This window comes from Hypanus sabinus, chromosome 3 (genome assembly GCF_030144855.1).
Source record: "Hypanus sabinus isolate sHypSab1 chromosome 3, sHypSab1.hap1, whole genome shotgun sequence".
Taxonomy (NCBI): domain Eukaryota; kingdom Metazoa; phylum Chordata; class Chondrichthyes; order Myliobatiformes; family Dasyatidae; genus Hypanus; species Hypanus sabinus.
The window spans coordinates 131,355,648-131,381,617 of NC_082708.1; the positions used below are offsets into that span (position 1 = coordinate 131,355,648).

General features: G+C 37.9%; 1 protein-coding gene across 6 annotated transcripts in view; it reads left to right on the plus strand.

The window, feature by feature from the left end:
• Positions 1-25,970, plus strand: part of inpp4b (inositol polyphosphate-4-phosphatase type II B) — a 786,855-nt gene that overhangs the window by 664,395 nt on the left and 96,490 nt on the right. For all 6 annotated transcript variants that reach the window (XM_059965139.1, XM_059965141.1, XM_059965142.1 and 3 more), the window contains 2 exons: positions 5,454-5,562; positions 20,355-20,532. In XM_059965139.1, the coding sequence (XP_059821122.1) occupies positions 5,454-5,562; positions 20,355-20,532 (287 nt within the window). The remainder of the gene's footprint in view (positions 1-5,453; positions 5,563-20,354; positions 20,533-25,970) is intronic.

Here is a 25,970-nt window from a genome sequence, read left to right on the forward strand (position 1 = left end):
TTTTAGTTTGTCAGTCTTACTATAATTCTTATGCAATTTGTATGAGCCACACATTGCTTCATGCTGCAGATAAAGCTGGTAGCTTTGAGCTCAATTGACATTGGCATATTTGCAAAGCGTGTTAAATACCTCCATCAAAAAGACAAGTTCATTAAAAAAAGTTAGAACTGTTATGTTGATTACACATTTTGTACAATAGTTAATGCATTATTTTTTAAATGCTTATTGTTAAGCATGGACCCCAGCCTTCATAGGTGATTTATCCTTAATAATCCATTGTTAATCAATTCATTTCTTTTTGATATCATAATCTCATGTTTATAAAGTATGCAGATTTTTTTTTTAATGTCTGTTTTAGCTTGCGTCTCCTGCTATTGAAAGGAATTCAGGTTTGGTAGAAGAGATATGTGCTGTTTTTCTTACGCTATGTTATGATTCTATCAGTGAGTAAGATGTGAATAATCTACAGAAAACGGCAAAATCAATATCTTATCAGAGGAAAATCATTTACAGTACATAGCTGAGCTTAAAATATAAAAACTTGTTTAACCTTATCACAGTTACATTAGAAACCAATAAATCAATGGACAAGTAGAGCTTGCTAAAGAATGCGTATGAAAGTAATTGTGGAGTTTGGGAAATCAAAAAGATATAGAATAATTTAATAAATCAAAGTTGAGTTTATTGTCATATGCTCAGGTACATGTGTGCACAGGTACAATTTAAAAATGTACTTACAGGCATATCACATGGATGCAGTATTTACAAAAAAAAATTAAACATAAACTATATACAAATTTTGCAAAAAGAATCCACAATTGGAACAAAAATGTAAGCAGGAGAGATTTTGTATATGCTGGAAATCTTGAGCAATGCACGCAAAATTTTGGAGGTACTCAGCAAGTCAGGCAACATGGGAATAAATAGTCGACATTTCAGCCCATGACCTTGTTTCAGATCAGTGCTGACGAAAGTTCAGGGAAAGCCCAAAACATCAACTGTTTATTTCCCTCCTTAGATACTGCCTGACTTTCTGAGTTCCTCTAGCATTTTGTGTATAGAGCAAAACAAATGTTTTTTTATATGTATAATCTACTAATCAGTGAAAGGGTGCCAGAAAGAATGGAAGTGACGTTGGAGGAGGATGGAAGAGATTGCAAGTTTTAGAACTGGGAATAAATATGGAGTTTAAATAATAAATATGCATGGTAAACACTTGAGGAGAGGAAATGGGGAATGAGAACTTGATTCATATTTTCATGGAGCAGATAGAGTTGCGAGAGAACATGTCAAAATTAACTCATTGTAGTTGGAAAGAAAACATTGAAGGAAAATATAGTTTTACTAATGAGCACAGAATGCAAAGGAAAAGTATCTTCATGGGATATTGATGATATACAGTTGTATGTGAAGTTTTAGCCAACTTGTTACGTAACAAATGCTGGGGACACAGGAGAGATGGTTAAAAGTATTGTAATAATGGTACAATACTGTTAGTCCAAAGAGATACCTGAGCATAGAACAAAAAAAATTAAGAGAAATTAGATATTACTGTGACTACACATGAATATTCTGCTGTTAGATGGCCATAAACAAATCAAGATTTACAATGATTTGGTGTTTGATTGAGCTTAGGAAAGCATAAAAAAGAAAATCAGGTTTAAAACAGGTTATCCCAAACAAGTGCATCTGTGCTAGTTTTTAGGAATAAATTGATTAAAGCATTAATAAAAGACTAAATAGAAAAGAAAGGTATTTGCAACTTAAGCTTTGCATTCATTTCAATAGCATTCTTGCAATTTTAGCACATGAACAGCAAATTCGAGTGCTGTAAAACTCTGTTAATCTGGCACGATCAGGACTTTGGTGATTTTGGATAAGATAATTTTCCAGTTTTATTTCTTTTTTTTTAGCTGTTACACTGTAGAGTAATACAATTACAGAGAATGTGATTAAGTTTAAAGGGATTATGGGAGACATGTCACTCTGCATTTAAAGAATGCTTAGGAAACAGAACCATTAACGCTGCAGAGGAACTTGGGAAGCAGAGCTGGGTAAGTTTCAAGTACAGAAATAAGTGAGTTTAAGGTGAATGTGGGAACTACAGGCCCTGTAAATGGAAGGGGAACCTGGGAACCACAGCCCCACTGAGACAGATGCCAAGCCATTGGGATTTCTGAATTAGAATCAGAATCGGAGGCAGGTTATTGGGTTTTTACTGTTGAAATTACTCTTCTTTTCCTTTTCTGAAAGCACAGGTCATTGATTTCCTTTGAAACTGCATGTTCACTGTACTTGTTTCAATTAAGTTCTTTTAAATGTTCGAGTTTTGCTATAATTCTGATGGGTTATCTGAGGGACAAATAACCCATCAATATGTTCATCAAGTTCTTGCTTACTTGATTCAAGTTGATCATTCAATGAAAGAATTATTGTTGATTCTGCAATCTTCTCAATTCCATTCTCCAGCCATTGATTTCTAAGACTCTTAGCATCATCTGACTGAAATTGAGCCAGAGAAATTGCAACATTTATGCTGGAACTTCAGCCTGTATATTGAAAACATCATGAAGAGCAGTTACTCGCCCATCTCTTCACTGCTTGACTCCATATCTATTTAAGCTCATGTCTGCTCAGACCTCCTTTCATACCTCTTGATATGATTATTCCAGTGCTTTCTGTGCTAGCCATTCACACTGCATCTTACTTACCCCATATCAGCTCATTGTTAAGTTGCTCTTTAGTTTTAACATTGTCTTCCTTGATTTCGGATATCTCTATTGCCACACAACTGTTCTCCCACTCTTTTACATTTCTCCACCACCCACCTTCCTCCAGCCCCTCTTGCTTTCAAACCATTCCTGAGTTTTATTGTTAAAATTGTTGCTGATGGCTAATTTCTGGAGTTTCTTTTCTAAGTTTCTCTGCCTTTCTATTTTTCTTTCTGTTATGACATTCCTTAAAACCTATCTTTTTGCTCAGTTTATCTAGTACCTTCTTAGCTGGCTTGTCATATTTTGGTACTTTTTTTCTTGTTTAATCAGGTTCTTTTGGGTTTCTTGCTATGTGTCTACCTGTGAGCAAGCAAATCTTATGACTGTATAATTTATACATAATTTGATGGCAAGTTAATCTTGAATCTAATTCTCTGTTCAATTACCTTGAATTGTTTTGTTTTGCTGAAGATAATATCTAAGTATAAGCTCTTGCTCAAACACTGTGAGAATATGGGGGCCTTCTGCTATGTTTTGTGGCTCCAAAACTTTAATCTAATTAAAAGTAAAAGATTAAGAGTACAAACTGGGTCCACTGACATTGCCCATGGGCTCCGCTCAACCATGGAAAGAATACCTTCAGCCCCCATGTGATCTAGCTCACTGGCTACTTTATCACAGACAGTATAAGGTATGAAGAGACAGACATGCTTTGTAAAACTTGGCTGTGGCCTTTTCATTTAAAACTATTTTACCCTTGATATGTTTGAATTTTCCAGTGCTATCTTCGAACACTGACATGACATCATCCGGTACCACCTTAACTCACTTTCAGTTGGCTTTATTGCTGGGAAGCTGACATGCAAATGATGTCTGGTTCTCCAGTCCAGTTGTGGTTGTTTCAGTGAATCACAATGCTGAATCCCCTGTTTTTACCATATACAGGTCCAATGTGGCTTGTTGGTTGTTATATTCCACTGTTATGAATGTTATTTTCACAGGAATTATCTTTCCTTCAGGCTTCAGCTCAATATCACTGAGATGCCATTCAAACTCATTTTCAATTCCATTTTAATTTGCCATTCACTTCTGCTGTAAGCCATGTTGCATGCCTATAATTGATTTTCACATTGTAATTCTCAAGGATACCTAGTCCTGTACAATTTTCATAATTATCAGATTTTTCATCAGTAACACGCTGATAATGTTCTCTTTGAAATGGCAACTTGACTTTTTAACTTCTTCTCTTCCCTGTCTGGTCCATTTATATTTGCCTGCCTGACATGTCCTTTGTATGTGACCTACTTTGTTGCATTTTCTGCAGGTTTTACCTTTAAGCCTGCATTTGGTCTGGTGTGTGTGAGCCCCTGCCACAGTTTGTTTGGCCAGGCTGGTTTCTGTTTAGACATTGCAATTTTGTTCATGCTCACTGTCAGTCCTGACTACAGCTCAATTGCATCTCTGCCTGCTGTTTCCATTGATATAGCAATTTCAACTGCTCTTTTGAATGTAAATTGTGCTTCAGCTTGGAGCTATTTATGAATACTTCCTTGTAAGATTCCACAAACTAAACAGCCTCTCAGTGCTTCATTAGACCCATCATTGAACTGACAATGCTCAGACAACCTCTTTAATTTGCACTGAAATGGACAGTTTTCTGCCATTTTTTATAAACTCAATCAAAGGATGAGAGGTGTATGAGATGATGAGAGGCATTGATTGTGTGGATGGTCAGAGAAATTTTCCCAGGGCTGAAATGGCTAACACAAGAGGGCACAGTTTTAAGGTGCTTGGAAGTACAGAGGAGATGTCAGGGGTAAGTTTTTTACACAGAGAGTGGTGAGTGCGTGGAATGGGCTGCTGGCGACGGTGGTGGAGGTGGATATGATAGGGTCTTTTCAGAGACTCTTGGATAGTTACATGGAGCTTACAAAAATAAAGTGCTACGGGTAACCCTAAAATAAGTCCTATAGTAAGTACATGTTCGGCACAGCATTTTGGGCTGAAGGGCCTGTATTGTGCTGCAGGGTTTCTATGTTTTGAAGTTTCTATGTTTCAATTGCCTTTCCTTTTGCAAAGAAAACATGCTGCTCCAAAGGAAAATATAATGTGTTGCGTTTTTTTTTAACTCGACCGTTTCTCACTGCACTTTTTGTTAAACTCAAATGTCTTGCTGCACTTCCACAAATAGGTAGTTGTCTCATAAAAATACCTCATCGCTATTGCTATAATTGGTAACTCCAAAGCATTATACTAATTGAAATTAAAGGTCGGACAGTTGGAAATGGGAGTCTAACTTATTTAAATGAACAAGAATGTTTAGTCAAACTATATATATACACACACATTATTACACACATACACATTATTACTCAAATACTGCTGAAATATTAAACACATAACACTTTCCATACTTCTACCCCTGCTATATAAAATGGTTCTGCATTGAATTAACCTTGAACTTGGAACTTGCGTGCTTAGTTCTATATTAGACAGTAAATTAACCACATATGTTTCCTATTTTGAAGTTTTTTATAATTTGCTTTTGCAGATTTTTATTTCTTCAAGGCAGCTTGCTGATTTGTTTGCATTGCTTTTGCTCATTCACGGCTGCTGCTTTCCAAATAGACAAATTTCATCTGGACCTATTCAATCCAAGAGTTAAATGGCAGTTTTTCTTTCAATATTTTACTAAGCAGGCAAAAGTTCAAGTTGTTTGTTGTATTTACTCTTTATTAGATGCCACTTATGATGTGGTTACGATTGGAGCTCCTGCAGCTCACATCCGGGGTTTTCGAAATGGAGGTCTTCGCAGGCAGCTGTACAGATTTGAAGGGGAAAAGAGAAAGTAAGTTAAGAAGAATCAATCAATTCACATGTTCATTTGGATTCTGCATAAGCTAGATGAATTTGATACACTAAACTTGGTTTCCTTTAAAATATTTTAGCTTCTTTGCTTATATCTTATCATAGTACTGATCAAGTTGTTGAGTGAATATTTTCAATTTATTCAAGTGTGAACAGATTATGGGAGGAATAACATAGAAATATTGACACTGAATCAGCAGATTAGATTTAGATTTTCTCAAAACATTTAACAAAATATATAAAAGGTTGCTGCACAGCCCGTGACCCAGAATTAGATGATAAAGAAAGATCTGAAATATAAGTAGGAGAAGGTCATTCAGCCTCTTGAAGTTGATGGATTATTTTCCACTGCAAGAAGACTTCTTACATTGTACTCAGACTGCCTGATTCTGCTGATATTCAGAAATCCTTGATTCCCAGTTTTGAATGAAGTGAATAGCTGAACCTTCATAGGGAGTCTTCTGATGAAGGGCGTTTTGTAGATTCATCATTCTTTGAGTAGAAGGAGTTCTGCTCACTTCAGTATTAACTGAGCTACCTATTATGAGCTTGTGATGCCGAATCTTATATCATTGCCTAAGGAAATATCTCCGTGTCTTACCCTGTTGACTCCTCTAACAATTGTATACATAGCAATGAAATCAGCTCTCATGTTTTCAATACAGACTAGCCTACTCATCATACCTACCCAAGAACCATTGTAGTGAGTCATTGGTACACACTCTCTATACCAAGGGTATCCTTTTTTAAACACCCAATACTCCATGTATTGGTTTACACCAACCTTCTGTATAATTGAAGTAAGACACTTTAACTCATTACTCAAAACATTTACAAATATTGGGCAATAAATCAGTTGTCTTCCTGATAGCTGAATGTACATGTGAGCTATTAGTGAGTAATGTACAAGGACACCCAAGTCCCTTTAAAAATCAACTCTTCACTATCTTTATCATTCAAAAATAGCTTGTAAAATTTTTACGTCTCCTCAGTAAAGGTGGAAATCAATGGATGTAGTATATATTTTTACTTTCAAAGATCATTCAATATAATATCATATGAAATTTGTTTTACAAGATAAAGTCTCACGGGTTTGGGGAGAAAGCATATTAATAAACAAATCAACGTTAATGAGTCCGATGGAGAAACCCAGGAAGGCTGTGGCATCGATCTTTCTAGCATTCACTGGTTAGAGCCTGCAAACTAAAGAATGATTCCTTTCTTCCTATTCTTCTTCCATTAACTAACGCTTGATCTTGATCTATGCTTAAATTATCCTGAATCCCATGAGACCTTAATTTATAAAACAGTCTTATAGGAGATATTTGACTGAATATTTTAAAAATCTAAATATACTGCATCCACTAAATTTCCCCTTAACCGTGGTAGTAGTAGCCCCTGAAAATTCAGGAAAATTTTCCTGTCATGAAAGTATATGGGCCCAACATGATTTTTGTGTTTACGAGGGAATTGCAGCAACTTTCCATAAGCTGCTAGTCATCTGACTGGTTGTAATTCTCTTTTGTCATCTTTCTTGGGTGGAAATCTCACTTGGATGCCTTCCAATCCTGAGGATTCATTTTTAAAACTGGGATGCTTTGATAGATCACAGTCAATGCATTCACTATCTCTACAACCACCAGTTTTAAAACCTGAGGATTTACTGTAGATCTCAAGTCTTATGTTGCACTAAACAGTTATTGTAACAACTTAACTGAAATAAAAATCTTTATGCAGTAATTCACTGAGATTTTGTGCAACACTTTTCCTTAATTAGTAATTCAGTGAAGTGTTGGTGTGTGGCCTAGTGGATAAGGCATCGGTCTAGTGATCTGAAGGTCAGTGGTTCGAGCCTCAGCTGAGGCAAGGTGTTGTGTAATTGAGCAAGGCACTTAACAACACATTGTGCTGTGATGACACTGGTGCCAAGCTGCTTGGGTCCTAGTGCCCTTCCCTTGGACAACATCGGTGGCGTGGAGAGGGGAAGGCTTGTAGCATTGGCAACAGCCGGTCTCCCATACAACCCTGCCCAGGCCTGCGCCCTAGAAACCTTTAAAGGAGCAAATCCATGGTCTCACGAGACTAACAGATGTCTATTTACTTCAATGAACAAAATATTACTTTTACCCTTTCTGTATCTACTAATGAATTCTATAAGTCTTCTCTCACCTATGGTCCACTAATCACCTACTAGCCCCTGTCTCACCACTCACCCTTTCTTCTTTATACTGGCTGCCTTTCCTCTCCATTCTTAGTCCTAATGAATGGTTTCAACTAAAATGTTGTTAGATCTTTTTGCCCCATTGATGCTGCTAGACCCATTGAGTTCCTTTGTTGGAAAACTTATTCTTTTGTCAAGACACAGAAAGAGCTTTAGAACTTAGCTTTTCCAACCATGGTGGTTATTAATAATTGAAATGTTATTCATGAAAATAAGATCAGTTTAAAAGGCAAGAAGAGAAAGTTGAACCCGTTTGCCATTTCTGTGCCTGTCTTTTGTGACATCCAGTAAACAGAGCAATTATAAGTTGAAAGTAAATTTATTATTCTTTCTTCCTTTTTAAATCTTTTTATTAATTTTAAACAAACATAAGTGAAACATGAATACAGAGAGTTTGAGAGTACATAATTAATAGATTAAGTATACATTCAAATAGATGATAATCCATATATATATATAATAACTTCCCAAATTCATAGTAATTACGAAAAAAGGAGAAAATTTAAAAAAAATCCCCTCCAAAAAAGAAAAAAAAACACTAACCAACATGGGCCATTGCATTATGTCAAATATACACAGTAGCATCAATAACTCCGTACCTCCATCCAAATAATTAAGGATAATAAAAGTAAGGTTTAGGAAAAGTCGGTTTAGCTCATGAAAATGTTGAATAAATGGTCTCCAAGTTTCTTCAAATTTAACTGAAGGATCAAAGACAACACTTCTAATTTTTTCTAAGCTCAAACAAGAGATAGTTTGAGAAAGCCACTGAAATATAGTTGGAGGATTAATTTCTTTCCAGTTCAATAGGATAGATCTTATAGCCATTAATGTAACAAATGCAATCAGCTGTCGAGCTGAGGGGGATAAACAACTATTATCCACCACTGGTAAACCGAAAATTGTAGTCATAAGATGCGGTTGCAATTTGATATTCAAAACTGTTGAAATAGTACCGAAAATATCTTTCCAATAATTTTGCAAGCAAGGGCAAGACCAAAACATGTGAGTCAATGAAGCGACTTCAGAATGACATCTGTCACAGGTTGGATTAACATGAGAATAAAATTGAGCAAGTTTATCCTTGGACATGTGAGTCCTATGTACAACCTTAAATTGTATTAGGGCATGTTTAGCACAAATAAAGGAAGAATTGACTAATTGTAAAATTTTCTCCCACTGCCCAGTGGATATAAGACAATGAAGTTCTTTTTCCCATTCCTTCTTAATTTTTTCTGATACTTCTGGCTATATTTTCATGATCATATTATAAATGGTGGCTACTAAACCCTTCTGGCAAGGATTCAGAACTAAAATTTTTTCTGTAATGTCCGTTGGACATAATTTCGGAAAAGACTAACATATTATTCAAAAAATTTCTAACTTGCTAAGGTCTAAAAAATGAGTTTTAGATAAATTATATTTATTAGATAGCTGTTCAAAGGACGTAAAACTGTTATCTAAAAATAGATCATGAAAACATGTTACACCTTTTGTTTTCCATAATACATAGGCTTGATCCATAAAAGAGGGCTGAGAAAAAAAGTTAGATATAATAGGGCTTGATAAGATAAACTTATTCAAGCCAAAAAATTTACAAAATTGAAACCATATTCGCAATGTATGTTTAACTATAGGATTAATTATTTGTTTATTCAATTTAGATAAAGAAAAAGGAAGTAAAAATCCTAAAATTGAAAACAATGAAAAGCCTTGTACAGCTTCACATTCCAAATTTACCCATTGTGGGCAAGATGCTATAATCGATTCTTGTGTCCAAAATATTAAATATCGAATATTAACTGCCCAATAGTGAAATCTCAGGTTTGGCAAGTAAATTTATTATTAAATTACATTCATTTTCTTGTGGGCGGTCACAGTAAGTACAAGAAACACAACAGAATCAATGAAAGATCCCACCCAACAGGATGGACAACTAATGTGGGGGAGAAAACAACAAACTGTGCAAATGCAAAAAGAAAGAGAAAAAAGAAATTATAATAACAGTTAAGTAACAAATATTGAAAACATGACAAACATGAGATGAAAGTGAGTATTTAGGTTGTGTGATCAGTTCAGTGATAGGGTGAGTGAAGTTATTCCCTTTAGTTCAAGAAACTGATGGTTGACAGATAATAACTGTTCCTGAACCTGGTGGTTCCTGATGGCAACAGCAAGAAGAGAGCATAGGCTAGATGGTGGGGGATTGTGTAGATGTACTCAGTGGTGGGGAGAGTTCAACTATGATGGACTGGGCCATATTCTCTATTTTCTGTAGGCTTTTATGTAAAGGGTATTGTGTTTCCATACTGGGCCGTGATGCAACCAGTCAATATACTCTCCACCACACTTCTGTAGGAGTCTGCTTAGGCTTTAGATGATGTGCTGAATCTTCTCAAACTTCTAAAAAAGTAGAGGCACTGCCATGCTTTCTTCATAATGGCACTTGGGTGCTGGGCCCAGGAGAGATCCTTTGAAATGATAACACCAAGGAATTTAAAGTAGCTCGGCCTCTCCACTTCTGATCCCCCATTGATAACTGGCTCATGGATCTCTGGTTTCCTCCTCCTGAAGTCAATAATCATCTCTTCGGTCTGGCTGACATTGAGTGAGAGGTTGTTGTTGTGGCACCACTCAGCCAGATTTTCAATCTCCTTCCTACATTTGTCACCGCCTTTGATTCAGCCAATGACAGTGGTGTCGTCAGCAAGCTTAAATATGGCATTGGAGCTGTGTTTAGTGCACATGGTCATGAATGTAAAGTGAGTAGAGCAGAGAGCTCAGTACACAGTCTTGCGATGCAGCTGTCGCCAATTCAAACTGATTGGGGTCTGTAATTGAGGAAATCGAGGATCCACTTGCACAGTTATGGTGCATGACAAAGCCCTGTATATACTACAATGTAAAATTTACAATATTCTAACTGGTAAAAGAAATGTTGTGATGTACAATAAAATATAATCTAGTTAACATAGAGATGAATTCTTGTTTGCTTTGTATTGCTTTACTGCTAAGTATAATTCTTTTACCCTCTGTGAAATATTCATAATCATTTACAGTTCAACCTGTTTTAGCCTTTTCATATACCTTTTAATACAAATGAATAAATTCACTAAGAACTACCATTCAGAATGCTCACCCACCTTCATTCTAAACGTAGCAAAATCTTCAGCAAGCATTCTCTCACACTTTTGTGTTTTGTTTTCTAAACATAGTTGCAGAAATGCACCTATTTAATCAGTCCTGTTCCCGTCCGTGTACCCCTTTGTAAAATGCCCTGGGTTATTTTGTGTTGAGCAATTCACTCTATGTTAAAAATCTTTTGAAGTTTCAAAGCTTTTTGAGTATCCATCTGTATCATGTAAATCAAACACATTATGTCTAGGAGACACAAGAGATTAAAAATGATAAAAATCTCTTATCTCTAGAGTAGAACAATCTGCTAGTAGGAACTCAGTGGGTGAACAGCATTTATAGAGGGCAAAGAATTGTTGATGTAGGGCTTTGATCCAAAATATTGTCAATTCCTTCCTTTCAAAGATGTTACTCTACCCAGTGAATTCCTCCAGTAGATTGTTGTTATTATCCAGGCATTGCTTTTGAGCAAGGTAGCTGTGATCATCGACCAATCAGTCTTGCTAATGAAAAATCAATTAAAAAGTTTGGCTAGGTGGGCAACTTTACTGTCTTTTGTCAAATATCATTCCTCTAAGCTATGCATTTGTACTTTATCTTAATTATCAGTTGTGTTTACAGAAGGGGACACATTGACCAACAGCAGAATTGATAGACTTTATGTATGTATGTCAAAGTGAAGGAATGATAATTATCAGGCCATTCTTGTTCAGTACATGATGTGCCTGATCAAGAAGCAATGAAAGTACAGAAAAACAACATTAATCTTCTAGAATCTAAACTTATCGCTACAGTGACCATACAGCAGTTTCCAGTGCAAAATACTTTAAAAATAAATTAGCTGGAGCTTAAAATATTTCGCTGTTCATATCAAAGAATGAAGTTGCACCGAAGAACTTCCATGTTAGTGGAATATAAATTTATCTGACTTGTAGCCAAAAACCAGTACAGAAGTGAAGTTTTACTTATTTGGAAATATATCCTAATAAAACATGCTTATTCTCAGGGTGGTTTGAAAATGTAGTTATTATGGCTCAGTGCTACGATTTAAACCTTAGAGTCTAATGTAAATAAATGGGAGGACATTTATTTATGCTTAGCTCACTCATCTGCAGCATGGTTGAATGAATTCTACCAGGAATTTAATTCTATTTATATGTATAGAACCGGAAATTTCAGAAGTATTTTCTTTGTTAAAAAAGTGCTTGCACTTCCAGTCTGTTCCTTATTTTCCCCTTTAATTTCATCTGGACTATTTCTAAATAATTTGAAAAAAATCACAAATTTGTATTGGAATGGTGTCATCAAATAGAAAGTAGGCTAACTGGTCATTGTAAATTGTCCTGTGATTAGGATTTGACAAAGCTATTTATATTTGCTCAGCCTCCTGTTTTCTTTGAACCTAGGCCAATTATGGTACTTCGGACAAGCAGAGCTAACTCCATTATCCCCTGGATATTTTCATAAGCAAGGAGCAAATGAGTGGGATTGGAGTGAGGGGCACCATGGTAAAGTGATTAGTGCTGCTGCCTCACACTCCCTGACCCAGGTTTAATCATAACCTCGGGTGTACTCTGTACAGAGCTTGCACATTCTCACTGTGGTCACATAGGTTTCCCCAGGTGACCTAGCAGCCCAACAACATGCAAGTGGTAGATGGTAGGATTTTCAAAGGGTATGAGAGTGAATATGCTCACAAGAGAAAAAAATCGGATTATTCCTGGATTAGTGTTGATGATTTATGTGTATTTGCTGGGTCGAAGAGTCTGTTTCTGTGCAGTACGACTTGACAAATAATGTGCAAGAGAGGGGCAGACTGCTGGGGCTGCAGTGAGTAATGTGCCGCAGGGAGAGCAGAGAAGAAATAAATGAGTAGGCACTGAGGTGAATAGAAGGAGTTTGGGATAGGGTCCCAGGATAACAGAGTAAGTAAAATCAACCAGAAATCAATTTCCTCAGTCTAACCCATCCAGTCACTTCCTGCTCATTCACCCTGATCCAAGTAGATGAGGATCAGAGTGAAAGAGAAAGTAGAAATAGCAAATTCCCAACAAGAGAATTTTAGCATCCTGGAGGAGTGTGGTGAGTGAGGAGGAAATCAGAAACATGAACTTCTTGTTGTTAATGCCACAAAGATCAGTTCTTGGCCCTCAATTATTCACTGTCTTTATAAAGACTTTGAGGTGGGAGTAGAATGTAAGGCGTTCAAATTGTGTGATGACACAAAATACATGGGAGGATACTGTGTGTAGAGAAAAGAATAAATGACAAGTAGGGAGGGGATGTTTAAGAGTCTGATATCTTGGAGCAGCACGTTCCTGTTATGGTGAGAGGTAAATCTAGCAAGCTTAGGGAACTTTGGCTGAGAAGAGGTGGGGAGGCTCTGTTCAAGAAAATGAAGGAAACACACATTGAGTTTAGAAGATCAGGGTTGAGTGAATCCCTCGATGACTGTGGAAGGATTGAGAATACTCTTGAGGATAAAGAGAGGGTAATAGATGGATCTGGAAAGTACCAGGGGATTCCATAGCTATATTAAGAGTAAAGTGTAGTTAGGCAGAGAGTAATTCCCCTTGGGGATAGGGGAAACAAGTGGAAATGCTTTGGAGGACATTCATATTACCAGGGAGGAGATAGCTGCACCAGAGGTACAGAAGTCCAGGTCTTGAATCTTAATGTTGTGTTTGGGTGGGATAATTGTGTTGAACAGTGAACTGTGGTTGATGTACAGCAGCCTGGCATGCAAGTTCCTATTGTCCAGATGGTCCTCACAGAGTAAAAAGCCAGACAATTGGCAACCACTATCGAAATGCTGTGGTAGTACCCAAATTTGAACAGATGCAAGTCATCTCTGAGGCAGACGTTGATTTGCACCATAACCAGCCTCTCACAGCACTGGACGGGAGTCACTGAGGCAGATCACCGCGCTCTTCTTGGGTACTGATTCAATAAAGGTCCTTTTGAGCAGATGCGAACCTCAGACTGCAGAGGCGGGAGGTTGAATACGTCTGTAAATATTCCAACCAGATGACCCACATAGATCTTTATTAATGGAACAGAGGGTGTACAAGTGCATAGCTGATTGAAAGTGACATCACAGGCAGACAGGATGTTTTGCACGCTGGCCTTCATCAGACAGGGCACAGAGTATCGGAGTTAGGACATTATGTTGTAGTTGTAATCAGTCATTGGTGGGGCTGCACTTGTAGTACTGTGTACAGTTCTGGCCAGGAAGGATGTGGTTAAACTGGGAAAAGAATTATGAGGATGTTGCCAGAACCAGAGGGCCTGAGTTAAAGAGAGCCGTCAGGCTAAGCCATTATACCTTAGAACATTGGAAAATGAGGGGCAACCATGAGAGGTACTATGAGAGGTAGAGATAAGTTTTGAATGGTAGGGTAGAGATACATCTCTACCAAAGGAGGTGTAAGGAGCTCCCTCCACAAGTCTGCAGCTTACCCTTAGGTAAGCTGCAGCACCTGCTTAGCCCACACCCCACAGCCCTTGATCAGGGTCATGTAAAGCCATGGGAGCAGGCGGTCAGTGGATGTACAAGCAGCTGGTGCACATCACAAGTTATGCGACCACAGACGCCAGGCAGACAATCTCTGAAGAGTAATGATAATGGCTGGGGTCACCTGACACTGCCCAGAAGAAGCCAATAATAAACCGCTTCTGTAGAAAAGTTTGCCAAGAGCCATCATGGTCGTGGAAGGACCATAATCGCCTGTGTCATGTGACATGAACAATAGATAAGGTTGACGGGAACAGTCCAGGACAGGGAGCATCGATTTAGGGTGAGAGGGAAAAGTTTTAAAAAGAATATGAGGAGCAAACTTTTCACACAGAGGGTGGTGAGTTTATGGAATGAGTTGCCATAGGAGATAGTTGAGGCAGCAACAATAATGTCATTTAATGCTTGCATTGTGGTGGTTAGTTTAATGTTAGAAAATTGGTAAGAGGATTGAAAAAGGTAGGCTCCTGTCTAAATACTGAGAGTGTGCATACAACACATAAAGTTGGCTTGCAGGTGCAGCAAGTATTCAGGAAGGCGAATGGCAAATTAGCCTGGGATTGTGCAATCTTTCCTAATTAACTCCAGGATATCTTTCTTAAAGCTGACAGTGGTATGACAGGGACTGGGATAGAATGACGCAGTCGGCAATGTGAGCCACTGTATGGTAGATATCCACCCAGTGTTTATGAGAAGCCAGAGAGTGATGCTCAGGGTGAGGGTGCAATTCATTGTTGAACCATCTGGTGGAGAGAAAGCAGAGTATATTGGTGATCATCTGCGCATATTTGCAGCAATTTCTGTAGCTGCTTAAGTAACATTTATCAGTGGAAAACTCCAGCATGTTAGCTACATGCATAACTGGACAATTCTAACTTTGATTTACAAAAATATCCCCTAGGCTGGTGCTTACAAAATGGAATGTTACAGCTCAGATAGCTTTGCCTAGGTCACAAAGCCATGTGGAATATAAAGTCTCTGATCCATTCAGGAATCCATCCCTGTTATCAAAGTTAATTGTTCAGGTTAGAATGTTATTTACTTGCACTTAATATCATTTTAAAGGCCTGGATTTTGCCTTTCTCCCAATTTCTTTCCTCCAGCAAAAAAGAACTAGGTCTTTCATAAGCAGTGCATTTTGCTCAAATCTATTCGAAATAAGGAAACCCTTTGTCAGGACTAACTGAAAGGAAAGATAGTAAGAGATTCGGGTCTCGGCCTGAAATGTCAACAGTGGTTCTCCCTATAGATGCTGCCTGGCCTGCTGCATTCCACCAGCATTTTGTGTGTATTGCTTGTTTTTATGAAGTTTTGTCTTGAATTTCTAAGATCTCCAAAATTTAAAAACTGAAGAACAGGTAAGTATTACAGTATTTTTTTTTTTGGTGTCAATTGAATGAATGTCAAATGAATCTAGCAGTTATCATACATTTAAACAAAATATTAACAGTAACATAGGAAAAAATGGATTTTTAGAAAAAAATTGATAATTTTTTTTGTAAGCACTACAATCTACCACGTAATTCAAAGCTAAGTTTATGGTCACATGTCAATAAAGTGCAATAATAGGACAATAACCATCAATAAATTAGATTGAGAACATAGACATCGAAATCTTCAGCCCTTCGGCCCATAATGTTGTGCCGATCATGTAACCTACTCCAGAAACTGCCTAGAATTCCCCTACTGCATAGCCCTCGATTTTTCTAAGCTTGAAAATTAAGCTTGACTTTGCCAACATTTCTCGTACATCTTGGCACCCATGGTTGCCCTGACCTTTTGCAATTATGAGGCTGCAGTATCCTGGCTAGGGTTGCCAACTCTCTCACTCCCAAATAAGGGACAAAAGGTAGGGTGCCACGGCAGTGTGGGTATGGTGCAGGCCCGGGATGAGGTGACTGAGGGGGCTGGCAGCTAGCAGATGGTAACAGGGACCTTTTCCAAAAGAGAGAGAGAAAAAAACAACAACCCTGAATAGGTAAACAAATCCAATATATGAACCATGTGTACATAAGAACATAATCTGACTACCAGTCAGACATGAAATAACACCAAGTAACCCTGTCTGTATGTGCCTATAGACATATAATCACTGGAAAAGAGGGGGGGATTCACCAAGTCTACTTTTTCCATGGCTATTTCTTGCTGCTCTTGACTGATTCAAGCAGTCCTTTGTCCTTTTGCTCAGCCATAGAGAAGTCCTTACATGACAAGTCACAGTTCACAGATATTTGAAGTTCATTTTTGATCAGCTCTGTGCTGCATCTCTTTCTTGAGTTGGACCATTTAATGGTCATCAGAGAGGAGATCCTCTCTACAACGGCATTTGAGCCTGGCACACTGAGGGCAAATGAGACAATCCTGAACATGTTGATCAAGTTGGCTTTCCCTATGTTTTGGAAAACTGCCACCCACTTCTCACTGGTGGATTTTGTGGTATCCTGTCTGGCTTTCTGTATTTCCTCCCGGCTAGCACAAAACTCTTCCTAGAGGTGGTCCATATTGACTGTCTCTGTCATTTTGAGGGCAGCCACCACCTGCCCCAGGTCAGTGAAGGAGAGCTCCTCATAGAGGCTGATCGGTTTCAGTTTCATCATTACATTTTCTGGTGAGAAATCAAACCACTTGTCAATGTATGTAATGACAGAGTCACAGAACTTCACAAAGTCCTGTTGCTGCTTGGACCTTTGTGTTGGCACTTGTTTGTCCGTCAGCTGCTTGGTCTGCTATTCTGTTTCCGCTGAAGCATCTTCATTTGGAACTTTCGGACTTCCTCAAACACCTGTGATGCAGAGTTTTGTTTCCTCTGGTTTTTTTACGAGTTGGTCAAAAACACACCCCACGTTGTGGAAAAAGCACAGATAAATTTCAGTAGCTCCAGTTTTTCCTTTATCCTCAAAAATCCTCTTCAGTGCCACGGGACGGGTCTCGAGGGAGCTGAAGTATGACAGAAGAGCTGCCCAGCTTAGCAGGAGACGTTCGACAGCTGGATGAAGAGAGCCGTTGTGTGCAAACATGATGTAGAATCTCATGCTACTCAATGTCAACAAAGACAAAAAATGAATGTGGTTCCTCTCTTCGGGAAGCAGGTATTGAGGAGTGGCTGTAGACCTTTAGAACGATTATCTAATATCTACTGTCAGCTGATCACAGGCGTGCTTGCACGCGTTATGAGCTATGTGAGTTGGGCAGTTAGCTTTCAGAATGCGATTGTTGGCATTGCTCAATAACTGGAAAACTGAGTGGTGTTTTCCAAAGTTTACATTGGCATTATCTGTTGCATAGGCTGTGACATGTCTAATATCCAATTCATACTTTTCATCAGAGCTCATCAGAGCTTGATGTATGCTATTTGCAGTTTCATTACTGTCTTCATAAAAGTCAAGTAACTTACATCAGACACAGAGAAACATCTCACGCACACTGGAAACATTTTTCTATCTCCCTTGTTTGAGGCATCGGTGGCAACTGAGAAATACGCAGGCTCCACGGGCTCACCTTCTTCGATCGGGGACAGATCATCCATAATAGCCCGCACAGTCTTTGGTCCTAAAACATTCATTGTCATCACCTCAGCTTTCGTTCTTCCCAAGTGCATCTTCTTCACAACATTTGAGTCGTTAAACAAAGCACCGTTGAGCTTAGCAAGACAGTCAGTGCTGTTGTAGCTGAGTCCGTGTTAACCGTATGGTACGCATACGAGGCTTCACGCCGCGATTTTGTCATTTTCTGCAGTAGATTTCATGAAGATTGCACCAGTATTGCTTGCACCTTTAGCTAGTGTGGCCTTCTTGTACACTACTGTGGAAGTATGCTGAGTTAGATTCTCACCTCCGTGGCCAATTGAGAATTCCTGAAGGCATAAAGTACAGAAGGCCTTCATCGACATCGAGTCACCGCTGACAGGTTTAACCCACGTCTTTTTTGCTTCCTATTGCTTGTTATAACTGCACAGTCTTTTCGTTTTTGGAGGTTTATCCATATTGGCACATGCCAAACCAATTGAACAACACCAGATGTTACTGGAACTTTTTGTTTTGGCAGGAATTGGCAAAATATAGCACACAACTGATGCGCATAAGGGGGCCTGTGATTGGATGACAGGTGAATCACTCGTGCATGGCGTCAACAGCACATTCAACACGCACACACGCTGTTATATCAGATCTAGGATCTGCCTGGAAGCATGCCCTCTGGTGATTACAGAGTAGTAGTAGTCAAATATGGGACAAGGGCGGTCCTGTATGGGACAGACCAATTTATCCCAATATACAGGATGTCCCAGCTAATACGGGACAGTTGGCAACCTTAATCCTGGTAGCATTCTCAAAGTGGACTTGTCTACAACCAGGCCTCATTCTGCAGTCTGAGCCTCTGCCCTCTGACCATTCTGAGGCCTGTGCAGTCGGAAACGTTTCCCACTATCTCTGAATATCTCTCATCACCAGAGAAATTCAGAACCAGCTGAAGCATATTTAAATAGTTCAAAATGATTAAATAAAAATATGTATTTTAAAAAGAAGTTATATAGATTAATTAAAATAAAGAAATGCAAAACAGCTTGATGGCCCTGTTTAAATGGATGGGTTTGTAAGGATCTGGCAGCCATTAGTGTCGTCGAGCAGAGGGAAGAAGTACAAACAGTTTTTGAACCCTCAGCTCAATATGACAAAGAACTGCCTTGGATTTTGTGCAGGCAGTGGCCTCCAGCATCCTTACGTACTTCCCTATGGCATGGCTGGTTTCCCTACAGAATATCATAAAGGTACAGATGAGAAAGTTATAAACATCCGATTTAAGTGTGGGTATGGGTTCTCAGGAAACTCCCTCTTTGTTGTCTCATAATGCCAGGGACTATAACCTCACCGTTTGTTTCCATGAAAATCCTAGGCCAGAATACTGATCAACAGCATAATTGTTAACAGCAGAACATTTTAAAATGATAAAACTAATTTTCCAAATTTAAATAACAATTTCATAGTTGCATATGTTATGACAGGCAAATGATATCAGCTCTCATTTGCTATCAATCTATTTGTGATGAAGTATCTGCATGCATAACAAATGTGGTCCAAACATAATTCAGCTGCTCTGTTTCTTCGCCTTGAGAGACCTGTTCTGAACCAGTTTAAAGTTTTCCTTGTTTAGAAGTTTCTGCCATCATCTCCGCAGCTAAAATTGAATTTGGCTGGTAGTGTGGTGCAAGCTTGCTTGTTCTGATGCATCACAGCCCCCATAAATTAGCTTCTGACTGTGTGGGATTCGCACCTTCTCCCTGTGACTGAGTTTTCAACTCTCCTGCCATATCCCAAAGAAGGGTGAGTTGGTCGGTTAACTAGCCACTGTAAGTTGCCTTTTCTGAATAGGTGTGTGGAATAGTTCAGAGGGTACTGAATAGGGAAGGGAGTGAGGGTGATTTGGTTGCAGGGAAAATTGCTGGAGAAATGGAATTACTCTCTGAGCTAGCATAGACTCTGAGCTGAAATTGTCTCCATTTCTATAGCATAAAGAAAAATGGATAGATTGTGATTTGAACTACAACATTTGCATTTCTGCTGGTGAAATTGCATTCCACGTGGCATTGGTCACATTAAAAAGTATGCCTTGGTATCATAAAACACATTGTCAAAGCAGAACATGAGAAATTCTACTTTAGATAATGGGTTTTTACATGCAGTTCACGTTTCACAAACAAATTGGCAGTTCTCATGAAAACTAGACTCTTCTTGTCTTGCCAGGCAATGAACATCTGTCATTTGAATCGTTAGAAAAGGAGGAAAAAGCAGAGTTACTTTTTCAATTATGTAGTGGAATATTATCCACAGCATTGCTATTTTCTTGTTCTAAAAATTATAATTTGAATTGACAATCAACAGTATCTTTATTCTCTTTTTTTTTCTAGCTCAGCATACCAATATATTTACTATTCACCTGAAGACACAACCAAAGCAAAAGAAGTCATCACCAACATTTATAAGCTTCAGCCTCGCATATTGAGCAACTCTGAACTCCTTCTGACTGCAGCAAGGCAACACTCCAGTGACAGCCTCAAAGATTCATTGAAAACGCTCAGTGAAATAGTAAGAATTCAGACCATTCACTTAGAGTGAACTTCAGTTTTGTGGTGCTCTTTATTATCATCTTTATCTTCTGCTTAACTCTGTACTAGTATTACAGGAGTGGAAAAGTTGAGGATGACATAGAAGATACGTTCATTAGTATTTTCTCTGAATATGTGAGTGGATTGTGCAATCTGGGTATATTATACTCTCTGTCCAGGAACAGTATTTCCAGGTGAAGCAGGAATTCTCTTGTCTTTGGTGTTCATGATATGGTCTGCTCAACATTAGAGAAACCAAACACAGATTGGATCACTATTTTGTGAAGCACCTGCATTCAGTCCACAAGGGAAACCCTGAGTTTCCTGGTGCCTGCCACTCTATTCTCCATCCCTCTTCCACTCTAACACATTGGTCTGTGGACTTCAGATCCAAAGCAAGACTGAGGAACAGAACCTCATCTTCTGGCTAGGTACGTTTCAGCCTTCTGGGTTTGATATTGAATTTGACAGCTTCGGATAACTTAATTTCTCTGTCTGTATCAGTAACCCACGTATGATATTGGCTCGCCTTGTTTTCTGTTTTCGCTGGAAATGGAGAACCAGCCCCAGCCTCACCTGCTGAGCTTGATGTCTTGCCCTACATTTTGCAACACCCATAAATTTCTGTCTGTGTACTGACTTGCTGACTGCTGTTATTCACTCATTGATCAGATATCCTTGTTCATACCTTGTCCCTGTGATCTCCATTATTTCCTATCCAAGATGTTCTTTCCCACTACTCTCCCAGCAGTCTAATGAGCTTTTATTCTCTCCTTCTCAGTTCTATTGAAGAGACTTCAGTCCGAAATGTTGACTTGGTTTCTCTTCCCATAGATCAGAATCAGGTTTATTATCACTGTCCTATGTTGAGAAATTTGATTTATGGCAGTGCAAAGCAAAAAAAAAAGACAGTGAAAAAGAGGAGTAATTAGTATTTCCAACATTTTCTAATTTTTTTTAGATTTTATATTTGATTTGAGCGGGTATCGATAGGGTTAATGCAAGCAGACATTTTCCACTGAGGTCGGTGGGACTACAGCCAGAGGTCATGGGTTAAGAGTGAAAGGTGACAAGTGAAAAGTTTAAGGGGAGCATGAGGAGAAATCTTCTTCATGCAGAGGGTCATGAGAGCGTGGAATGAAAATGAGCAGCCAGCACAGCTGGTGCATGCATGCTTGAGAAGTTCGGCTAGGGACATGAGGGATAGGGGTATGGAGGATTATAGTTCCCATGCAGGTCGATGATGAGCAGGCAATTTAAATGCTTTGAGCATGGACTAGATGGGCCAAATGGCTCTTTCTTTGCTGTTCTTCTCTATTATGTCCTTCAACTGGATTGTGTTTTCATGTAATTTAATCTTTGTATGCCTTGAGCATGTCTTTTTTTAAAATATTACACCGTTTTTTTCTTTCACTTATTTATATACTAATTGGGATTTTTCTGATGTTATCCAAAGTACTCAGTGCCTGGAGAGAACACTGGAGTGATCTGTGAAGACTTTCCTTTTTAACATAAATTATATCAAATTTCAAAAGAAGTATTCTACAAATAAAACACTTTCATTCCAGTTATTTTCTATGTTTACTTTGTCTGTTGAAAGTGCCGTGCCTCATTGTGGGATATTCTACTGTGGGGCTTTTGATAACTTGTTCAAGTATCTCTTCTCTGTTTACAAGCTTAGACTATGAATGTGAATAAATAGTTTCTTTCTTTCTTTTTCAATTTTTTTATTGATTTTCATATATACATATAAAAAAAACATAACATAATAATGAGTAAATTATGAATACAATAGCCTTGAAGTCACGTTGATAATAAGATAACGATATCCTATTAAACATCAGCAGAAAAAAATACCTTGATCAATCAAGTCCATATGATTATATATGAAAAAAAACAAAAATAACCATTAAAAGAAGAAAAAATTTGAAAATATGTGAAAAAAGTATATATTAAGAAAAATAAAACACTAAACTAAACTAACATGGGCAATAGTAATAGCTTACAAGTATATGATAGTGTCAAAAAAACTCCGGAACTCCATACCAGAACAAGAATAAGCAGAGAGAAGGTCTGGAAGAGGCCAAATTAATTCATATGAAAATGTCGAATGAACGGTCTCCAAGTTTCTTCAAATTTAATTGATGAGTCAAAAATAGTGCTTCTAATTTTTTCCAGGCTCAGATAAGAAATAGTTTGAGAAAGCCACTGAAACGTGGTAGGAGGATTTACTTCTTTCCAATTTTGTAATATAGACCTTCTGGCCATTAATGTTACAAAAGCAATCATTCATCTGATTGAAGGGGAAAACTGATTACCATCTTCATTTGGTATGCCAAAAATTGCAGTAATAAAATGAGGTTGTAAATCTATATTCCAAATTGAGGAAATAGTAGTAAATATGTCCTTCCAATAGTTATGTAAAGTGGGACATGACCAAAACATATGGGTCAATGAGGCCACTTCTGAATGACATCTGTCACATTGAGGGTTAATATGAGAATAGAATCGAGCAAGTTTATCTTTAGACATATGAGCTCTATGTACAATTTTAAATTGTATTAAAGCATGTTTAGCACATATAGAAGAGGAATTAACCATTTGCAAAATTTTTTCCCATTTATCTGTTGATATATTATATCGAAGTTCTTTTTCCCATTCTTGTTTAATTCTAACTGATATTTCTGGTTGTATCTTCATAATCATATTATAAATAAAAGCTACTAATCCCTTCTGACAAGGGTTTAAGGTAAAAATCAAATCTGTAAAATCCACTAAAGTTGAATAAATAGTTTGACAGTAATATCTATTATAGCAAAATAATATCAAGCAGTCTATAACTTTCTTACATTAATTTCCAGGCAGTAGTTCGGGTGCCTTGCCGTTTGGCATGGACCTTCATGTCTCTCCATCCATCATGGTCCCTGAACCTCCGAGTTGTAGTTGTTGCCTCCCCGTTTCCAACCATGATGTTAATCCATCTCTCACTTTCATTCTCTGTCTGCCTCTGCTTCTTCTTCCTTCCAGCTTTCCAGGTGTAACTAAATGTTCTAATGTCTCTCTTCACATGATGTGTCAAAAGAATTTTGATTGCTGTTTTCTGATTTTTTTAAGTAATGTACGTTTTGTATTCGTTCTCAGTAGAACTTCTTCATTGGTTGTCCTGTCAGTATATGATATGCATAGCAACCTTCTGGGGAACCACATCTCTGCTACATTGATTCTTTTTTCCATTGCATTTGTGTTGGTCCATGACTCGCAGTCATACATCAATATGGGAAGAATGCAGCAGCTGAGAGTTCTAAGGCGGATGTCAATTGCTATTTTCTTGTTTGTAGGATGTTTCTCATTTCTGTAAATGCTGTTCTTGCCATTGCTATTCTTGCTTTTATGTCTGTTTTGCATTTGCCATCAGATGTTACCCATGATCCAAGGTACTTGAAGTTGTGAACTTGTTTCAGGATTTCATTTCCCAATATGATGCTACAGTTTGGGATATCAGGTTTCTTTGATATTACCATTACTTCAGTTTTCTTTTTGTTTAAGGTCAGGCCAAGTCTTTCACTCTTTGTGTTAATGGTAGATACAAGTTTCTGTAAATTTACTTCACTGTTTGCTATCAGTACTGTATCACCCGCATAGTGGAGGTTGTTGATAGTGTATCCTCCTGTACTTATTCCAGGTAGGTCTGGTATAGTTCTCATCATGTTTTCACTGTACAGGGAGAACAGGTCTGGTGATAGAACACAACCCTGTCTGACTCCTCGCTTTATTGGCTGATATTCACCAATCTCGTTGTCTATCCGTATGGCTGCACTTTGTTGCCAGTAGAGATTCCTGATTATTCTTAGATCTTTTCCGTCGATATTAATATTTTTAAGCATTTTTGTGATGACTTGGTGTTTCACTGTGTCAAAGGCTTTTGTGTCGTCAATGAAACAGAACTATAGGTCCTGTTGTACTTCTGTTGACCTTTTGATAATATTCCTGAGAACATAAGTGACATTTGATGTTCCTTTGCCGTCGACAAAGCTGCACTCTTCTTCACCGATCTCTAGTTTAATTTTGTTTCTTATTCTGAGCATGATGATTCTAAGTAGAATTTTTGTGAGGTGGCTCTTTAAACTAATTGTTCTGTGTTGTCCACATTCTGTTGCACATGGTTTCTTTGGCAGTGCAATGAATACTGGCTTTAAAAGATCTTCTGGTACTTTGCCACTGTTGTATATTCTATTCCTGGGAAGTACACTGTAATGTGAAAAAGAGTGGGAAATTGTTGTTATTTTAACTTTGTTTTGTTAGCCCAGTTAAGTTAATAATATCACATTCTCAATTTCACCAATCCTTAATTAAGGTTGGCAAATCTGTAGTTGATCTGATTAAATGTATTCCCAATCTTAAATAATGCAGACTGTATTTGATTTGATTGCAGTGGCCTTTTTCAATATTCTGTCACCCCGTCATGATGATTGTTAGCACCTCTTTCTAGTCAGAATTGGCAAATTCACTTGGATTATTTACCTTCCATATAAAAGGTTAAGTGATAATTATTTTAATGGTTATTGCTTCGAGTAAGATTCATTGTATGGATTAACCAATCTTTGTTCCTTTTCAGTTCCATCAATGTTAGACAATATCTTTTTAAAGATGTATCACCTCCCTGAACATATTGGTCATTCTTGTTTGTTTATTATCTGTTTTTAGCCTTACCTCCACTCCATATATTATCCCTCTGCTCATTTTTAACCCACTCTTGAAATCTGTGGTAATCAATCTTGACTCCAAGCCTTGTTTTTTCAACCTTCACGGACTTTTCTTCTGTCTGTCGTTACTGTCTTTCAAGGGTGAACAGCCCCTTTTACAAAGAGTTGATGACATTATCAAGACATCAAACAAGTTACTGGTTTTTGTAACCAAAGCAGAACTTGGCATGCAATGTATAGACTAATTGACACATAATGTGTAACTAGCATTAGTACAGAACCCTATAATATCTTAAAATCATTCTTAAAAGTACTGGAGTGTGGCAACATAAAGAGAAAGTGTAGCCCATTTGGCCACTTGCACCTGCTCCCAAATCAAAAAAATATGACTTTTTAAAAATTCTCATTGCCTACTTCCTGCAAGAACACTGTTTGATTCTCTTAATATCTACAAACCTATTGATCTCTACCTTGAAGGTACTTAACAAATGACCCTCCACAGCTCTCTTAGATAGTGGATTTGAAAGTTTGCTGCCTTTTTCATGAAACAAAGTTTGTGTGGCTGATGGTTCATTCCACATGAAAGGAATATGCTCCTAGTACAATTATTTCTAAACCATGAGAGCTTGAATAATGATCAGATGGAAGGGCATCATTTAATTCTGATTTTCAGAACAAAAGAGAGGAAATGCTTTGGTAAATGGAAATCTAAATT